This window comes from Lactuca sativa, chromosome 5 (genome assembly GCF_002870075.4).
Source record: "Lactuca sativa cultivar Salinas chromosome 5, Lsat_Salinas_v11, whole genome shotgun sequence".
In the NCBI taxonomy this organism is placed as follows: domain Eukaryota; kingdom Viridiplantae; phylum Streptophyta; class Magnoliopsida; order Asterales; family Asteraceae; genus Lactuca; species Lactuca sativa.
Window position 1 is genome coordinate 270,986,700 of NC_056627.2, and position 7,907 is coordinate 270,994,606.

The window sequence follows — 7,907 nt, forward strand, 5'->3', positions numbered from 1 at the left end:
ACTAGTATATATATATATATATATATATATATATATATATATATATATATATATATATATATATATATATATATATATATATAGGTTCAAATGTTTTTCACATCTATTGTGTACTACAATGCACCAATGGGAATTTAGTATTAATTATATGTATATTAAATGCTATCCATACTTACAACTCATTTTTATGGAAACCAATTAAATTCGTCATTAATGTCAACAATAATATTCTTTCAGAATGAATTCATATCTAGAAGAATGAGAGTGTATTCCAGCAAAATGAGAATGTATTCTACTAGAATACACTCTTGTTCTTCATATTCCATGCAACTTTATTATATTTTAAGTGAGTGGGTCCTGAAACAAAATACGAACTCATATATAAAAACCTAAATGTGAATTCATTATGAAAAATGTTATTGCTAACATTAATGACGGATTTAATTAATTTCCATAAAAAGAAAATTATAATTATGGATATCATTTAATATACATATAATTATGGAAAACATTTTATATATATATATATATATATATATATATATATATATATATATATATATTTAATTAAATAATTATTTAATTACTAAAATCCTATTGGTGCATTTTAGCACACAATAAATGTAAGAAACAAAATAACCTAGCCCTATATATATATATATATATATATATAGGGTTAGGTTATTTTGTCTCTTACATTTATTGTGTGCTAAAATGCACCAATAGGATTTTAGTATTAATTATATGTATATTAAATGCTATCCATTCTTATAACTCATTTTTTCTGGAAACCAATTTAATTCGTCATTAATGTCAACAATAATACACTCTCATTCTGCTAGAATACACTCTCTTTCTTCTAGATATTAATTCATTCTGAAATAATATTATTGTTGACATTAATGACGAATTTAATTGGTTTCCAGAAAAATGAGTTATAAGAATGGATAGCATTTAATATACATATAATTAATACTAAAATCCTATTGGTGCACTCTAGCACACAATAGATGTGAGAAACATTTGAACTTACCTCTCTCTCTCTCTCTCTCTCTATATATATATATATATATATATATATATATATATATATATATATATATATAATTCTTCTAAAATCAAAGGATTCTCCTATATATCTATTGTCTTAAAGTTGAGAAAACATAGTATGTTTAGCAAAGATAGTTAAAACTTGAAAGTAATAGGTTTTCTTTGTACTCGCAAAAGTAATTAGGCTATACGGTGTGGTTGCGGCCTGGGACAGCGGTTCGTGCCACCTGGACCGCGCACATTGCCCCCAGACCGCGGTCTTGCGCGGTTTTGGCCGCACTGCGGCTGTAGAGCACCGTGGTATTTGATTGGATGTTGCTTTATTCCATGTTTGACCGTTGGACGGTCAAGATTCGTGTATTTTTTTTAACCTTTACTCCATGTATATATATATATATATATATATATATATATATGTTACCATTTTAAACATTTACACCACCTTTACACAAATATTTACACAATCTTTTCATCCAATTTTTCTTTTGAAAAATGTCTTCTTCCAAAAGGTCTGGCAAAGAAAAAACACCAGTCAGAAACACCAACACCCCAATATCTTCATTTGATCAACCGAATTTCTCACATCTGTATTACCACTACGGCAGTATGCTTCCGTATTTTCCACAACGACCAGCGCAACCACTACCACAACCCGACACAGATTTTAATCCATTTGATTTTTTGTCTCAACCCGAGTTTGTTCAGCAAACACAAACACAACCAGAAACGGTCGTCTATGATTCCGAACCGGAATTCGTTACAGAAACTCAACCCACTTGAGCAGCAACTAAAAGAAAAGAGAAGGCGGAGGCTAGATGTTGGGATCCTCTGGAAGCGTTAGTGTTGGCACAATCTTGGATCAATATTTTAAAAGATACGATGGTTGGAAAAGACCAAAAGCATGACCACTTTTGGATGCGCGTTTTACATAGGTTCCATAAAGGAATGAACCGTGGAGAATACCGTGCAAAACATCAAGTGTACTCCTAATGGGGGAAGATGAACAAGAAAATCATGTTGTTTAATGACTTGTGGAACAACATGAAACGTCAATGGAAAAGTGGAGAAAGTGATGAAGTGATTTTAAAGAAAGCGTTGAAAGTGTATCAAAAAGAAAATCTGAAGGCTTTCAAGTTTCTTGAAATTTGGAATTTTTTGAAAGATAACAAGAAATGGCTGAGTAGCAAAACATCAGACGAGCATATTAACAGTGGTTCAAAACGTAGCAGAACATCTGAGTCCGACCACACTACATCAGATGCTCGTGTCCAATTTGATCTGAACGAAGATGAACCTGTTCCGGTTTCACCACCTTCCTGACCAATGGGAAGAGACAAAACAAAAAACAAAGGCAAAGGCAAAGCGTCGGAATCAGATGACTTGAAAGAAATGGGGGCCGACATGAAGGGTATAAAAGACAGAATGAACAAGATTTTGCAACTTGCTTTTGAAAGAGAGCTTCGGAAACAAAGGGAGAGCGAAATGCAAATACTATCGACGGACACGTCGAATATGACCGATGCAGAGCTTGAAGTGGCTTTGGCAATGAAGGAGGAAGTGAGAAAACGCTACATGAATCGTGGCTGATTTCTATTTTTTTTTTCAAGTTTTTAATCGTTTGGTGTGTGTGTTTTTATTTATTTATTTTTTAAGTTGTAGGTTTTATGTTTCTAATTTGTTTTTCTAATTTTTTAGGTTTTTTTAATTAATGTATGGTATTTGTATTTTTAATTAATGAAATATTATCTTTTTAAAATTATGTTTTTTATTTAAAAAAGAAGTTTTATTAAATTAAAATAGTTAAAAAAAACAAAAAATAAATAAATAAGTAAAAGTGTGGCACCACTCTCTTGGTGTGGTAAGAAACCACACTTGTGTGGTAAAAAAATGACGTGGCGCTTATGTGGCGGGGGATGGAGTGCGGTTTCGGTGACACCAGCCTTATAAGTTTTTGAAATGTGTATATAATTACATAAACATAAAGGTTATGTAAGGTTAAAAGCTAAAAATTCTCAAAAGCTAGCTGAAGTAGCTTTTGGATTATTCGATATTTTATAAAACCACACCCAAAATCTCCAAACTTTCCATCGTCACCCTTGCGGATTGTAACTACGTTTAGAAATTCATTGTATGGCAATACTTAAAGTCATCACATTGCCTAACCAAATTGTTTCTCTCGTTAAATCAATTACCAAAAGACCTTTCATTAAGTAAATGATGATCTTTCTTTCCTTTCTCTTCGGTTCCTTCCGATTTGAAAATATAATTTATAGGGAAAATTAACTTAAATCTTCTTTTCATTTTTCTATAGTTTATAGGCAAAATTAACTTGAATCTTCTTTCTTTTCTCTTCCTTTCCTTCCTTAAATGACACTCGGGAGCAAAGATCATTCCAAATCTTCTCACTTCCTTTTCTTTCTCTCCTAAAATGAAACTTGGGAGCAAAGTGTAAATGATGATTAACGACTTTTATATGGTATTTCGATAATTTTTAAAGCACAACTATTTTTTGATTATTAATAGCTCTCCAAAAGAAAAAAAAACTATGTTTTCATTATTACAAACATCTCCCGAAATTCACGTGATCAGTTTGTAGCTCCTTGCTAGAGTTTTTGCTACTTCTTTAATATACTTTCAGGCGTTCCAAAAAAAACATATCCCGAAAAATAATATACAATAACAATAATGTTATAACAAGCATTGAGGTGATGTGTATATTCACGCAACTTATTATTCCAAAACGAGAAATTTCAAGTACACCGAACAAATAAATTCCAAATATTACAAGTTCCAAAAAGGTATATTTGGCACAATGTTGCAATTATAACACATGCTATACCTTTTACTTTGCACATTCCTTGTTTAGAGATGATAAATTATCATATCTATAATCTTGGTGAGGGGCGAGCTCGAGGTGCATCCCACTCGGTCACAATGTGGTCACGGGTGATCTGTTTGAGTGAAGTGCAACCACTCAAAGCCATTGTTAGCTCAAATTCCTCACGTAACATTTGAAGTACTTTTCTCACTCCAAGTTCTCCTTCAGCAGCTAAGGAAAACACCACCGGTCGTCCAATCTAGAATTTCATAAATTAATTTACAAGCTGCTTTTTTCTTATTTATTTACTTAATGGATTTAATCTGGTAAGTTGTATGTGGGTGTTTGTTTGATTTTTTACTTACGAAAACAAGGTTTTCCCCGTTATTAAACTCCCAAGTCCTAACCTTTTTAATGGGAAAAAAACAGGTCCCCGGTTTTTCATTTGAGTAAATCACTATTTTGGTCCCTGATAGCTGATTTTTGCAATTTTGGTCCTTTGTACGTTTTTGGTCCATGCTCCAAAAAAATTACTATACTTTTGGGACCTAAACTGTAAAAATCAGCTACTCAGGGACCAAATGTAGTCATTTTACTTCAAACAGAGACCAAAAACGTTACAAGAACCTCAAATGCGGACCAAAATTGCAAAAATCAGGTATACTCAGAGACCAAAAATGTAAATTGCTCTTTTTATTTTTCTTTTATGTGGTCCTATTTAGGACCACAGGCCAGTTAAGCTTTGGCCTATTAATAAGGTCCGTTTCAGCTGGTCCCCAAATGCTAGGCCAAGCATGCAGGACCAGCTGACTAACAGACAGTATTGTACTTACAAATATGCCGGAAGCTCCAAGAGCCAGCGCCTTGAAAACATCAGTCCCACGGCGGACCCCACCATCCAAAAACACCGGGACACGGCCTTGTGCAGCTTTCACAACCTAAATGCAAAAGTTACCACACCTCGTTAATCATTATATAAAAAATAAGACTGTAAATAATAATAATAATAATAAAATATATGGAGAAATTGAATACCTCTTCCAAAGCCATGATAGTGGCAGGTACATAGTCCAGCTGGCGAGCCCCATGATTAGATACAATAATACCCGCTGCACCAGCTTGAATCGCCAACCTTGCTGCAAATTTTTTTAACAAACACAATATTTTATTAATTATTTTTATAAAATTAAAAAATTGTTGTAAATTAATTGTATTCTTACTGTCTTCAGCAGTGATGACACCCTTGACCAGAATTGGCATGCTGGTGATGGTCTGGAGCCACTTCACATCCTTCCAGCTCAGCGTGCGGTCAATTTGACCAGCAACATATGAAGCTAAACCAGAGTCATTAGCCTGCATTGTAATAATGTACATTATGTGATTAAGTCAAAATGTGATGAATTTAATTAGGGTTTACTTTTACTTACTTCATCCATTTTTCCAAGGTCTAAACCCTCAAAGTTCTTCAATGTCAAAAAAGGAGGTAAAGTAAATCGGTTTTTGATGTCTGCTTCTCTTCTTCCAAGCCTTGGTGTATCAACTGTAAGAGCAATAGCCTTGAATCCAGCTTTTTCAGCTCTCCTCACAAGCTGAGCAACAACATTCCTGTCCTTGTACACCTGATAATACATCATACATCATACAAATTTCTTACATAAACCTGAAAATTATTGATACTTGAAGATTTTAAGATTTAGAAAATAGAAATTAGTTGCTTACATAAAGCTGGAAGAAGCGGATTCCAGGTCCAGTTGAAGCAACTTCCTCAACACTAGATGTTGCCCATGATGACAATGTCTACAATCAATACAAAATAATTATTTATCATACAAATTTCCCATGTGAGAATTCAAATTAACCAAGTCAAAAAGTCAACCATGATGGTTCCTGCTGCAGATGCAGCTCTTGCTGTTGCATACTCGCCTGCATTCAAAAATGGTGTTAACATCATAATCAAAGATATATAAAGAGTTGAATGACACAAATCTTGGTGAAATATGTGTTTTTCACCTTCAGGATGAGCCATTTTCTGCATAGCTGTTGGGGCAATCATTATAGGCATAGATAATTTGAATCCCAAAATTGTTGTGGTCATGTCTATTTTGCTCACATCAATTAGAATACGTGGCCTAAACCTGTTTAATTAACAAACAAAAAGCACTCAGGCTTAAAACAACACAGATTTAAACCAATTTAATCTCAAAACATATAGAGGGCTTACAAGATTCTTGAAAAGGCGTTTCTGTTTTCTCCTAGTGTCCATTGGTCCTCAGCACCTGAAGCATAGTAGTCATAGATCATCTTAGGCAACTTTTCTTTGGCAATTGCTTGATACTCTTCAACATTTGTGACCTCCATCTCTCTTGTCTACCCCAATGCTTCCTCCAAGAAACCTTGATTCAAAAGAAACTGATTCTTATATTCATAACCCATGGTGAATCTTTCATCTTTCTTTTATAAACTCGTTTCATATCAACAAAATTGACAGATTTAAGTTGTAAAACTATGATCCACGATGAGCTATTGAGCTTGAGGTGTTTTTTATTGTTTAATAACACCTAAAGTGTTCTTTTTTCGTTTCTTGATCCAAAATGCTAATCGAAACGTAATTAACATGTTAAAAAAAGTAAATATGAAGAAAACTTTGAACAAAACATACCAAAATTAGAAATTAAAGATGCCCACAATAGATTTTAGAGGTAACGATTGCAAATCAACAGCTTAAAGATGAATACGGAAGCAATGATGAGATGAATGTCTACTCAACTTAACTCTGATACACATCAGATTGAAATAAATATACGAATAATTACTCAACTCAGTACTATAAATGGTATAAGGGGTATGGGTTTTGGTGAGAGAGAACCAGAAGCAAACCTTTTGGGCAGTTGGGTATTTCCGTTTCTATTGAAAAGAGTGAGCAAAACCCAAGTGGAGAACAGGTATAGATAAGCAACAAGAATTGTAAAAAAATGGAGGAACTAAAAGACAAAAACAGCTTAAAGATAAAGTAGAGAGAGATCATGGGTCATGTGTGTACCAGATAAATTTAAAGAAATGTATGAAGAAAATGGGATGAAGACAAAAATAGGGGATGGGTAATTGAAGGTAAGGAATGAAAACCAAATCCAATTGAGGGGAGGCAACTGGGTGGCTCTCCTCCACATAATTGATCGTGTGTTTCATAGTTTTTCTCCATTATCCACATTCTATTTCTTCCCCGAAGTTGAAAGAACAAATAGGAAAATGAAAGATTTTGGAGGCTTTAAACGGAAAAGTCGCCACCTTTTCTTTTTCTGGCAGACGATTGGTAGGGCAAAGGTCAAAGGCCATTGATAAGGATAAGGTCACGAGGTCTGAGACGAGGGCCATTGATAAGTTGGTATACAGCTCCAGTGAATTACAAGATATGTTGTGCCATATTCGCAACGGAGAAGATAGGGGGTCAGCTTGTTGATCCGGGGGGGTTGAGCTCCGGTTGCGAAACCCGAATTTATATATACTCTTTGCAATTAATAAATAAATAAAGAGAAAATTATAAATATAACCATTTTTCTTAATCTCTTTGCATAAAATAAAAAAATAAAAATAAAAATAAAAATAAACATTTTTCTTAATCTTTTTGCATAAAATAGCCAAAAAAAAACCAGAATTACAAAAATAGCCATTAAAATCGTAGATAGATTAGTGTCATCTGCGATTTTGCCTTTTGATATGCGAAAGTATAAGTGTTTAAAGTGTGGGCTAAAGTTACATACTTAAGGACTAATTATATATATATATATATATATATATATATATATATATATATATATATATATATATATATATATATATATATATATATAAATTGAAGAAGAGTGGGGGCCAAAGTCAAATTTTATAGTTTTAGGCTTAATATGTAACTTTTTTAATACTTAAGGACTAATTATAGAAAAAAATAGGGGGGAGGGGGGCACAGCCCAACTGGTCCTACATAAACTCCGCCACTGCTGATGGAGATGAGTTGGGTGATGAACGTAAATCTAAGTTTCCCAAT

The 7,907-nt window shown here is 33.3% G+C and overlaps 1 protein-coding gene across 2 annotated transcripts; it reads right to left on the reverse strand.

The window, feature by feature from the left end:
* Nucleotides 1–3,756: 3,756 nt before the first annotated feature.
* Nucleotides 3,757–6,902, reverse strand: LOC111912464 (glycolate oxidase). 2 transcript variants are annotated; one of them, XM_023908199.2, is made up of 11 exons: nucleotides 6,746–6,780; nucleotides 6,528–6,641; nucleotides 6,090–6,261; nucleotides 5,879–6,003; nucleotides 5,745–5,791; nucleotides 5,588–5,665; nucleotides 5,296–5,487; nucleotides 5,089–5,221; nucleotides 4,904–5,004; nucleotides 4,702–4,806; nucleotides 3,757–4,127 (listed from the first exon to the last, which is right to left on the reverse strand). In XM_023908199.2, the coding sequence occupies exons 3-11, from the start codon at nucleotides 6,224–6,226 to the stop codon at nucleotides 3,936–3,938; spliced, it is 1,110 nt and encodes a 369-aa protein (XP_023763967.1). In that variant the 5' UTR covers nucleotides 6,227–6,261; nucleotides 6,528–6,641; nucleotides 6,746–6,780; the 3' UTR covers nucleotides 3,757–3,935. The 2 variants fall into 2 exon arrangements, with proteins under 2 accessions (XP_023763967.1, XP_023763966.1); XM_023908198.3 differs by lacking the exon at nucleotides 6,528–6,641 and having other exon boundaries at nucleotides 6,746–6,902.
* Nucleotides 6,903–7,907: the final 1,005 nt, after the last annotated feature.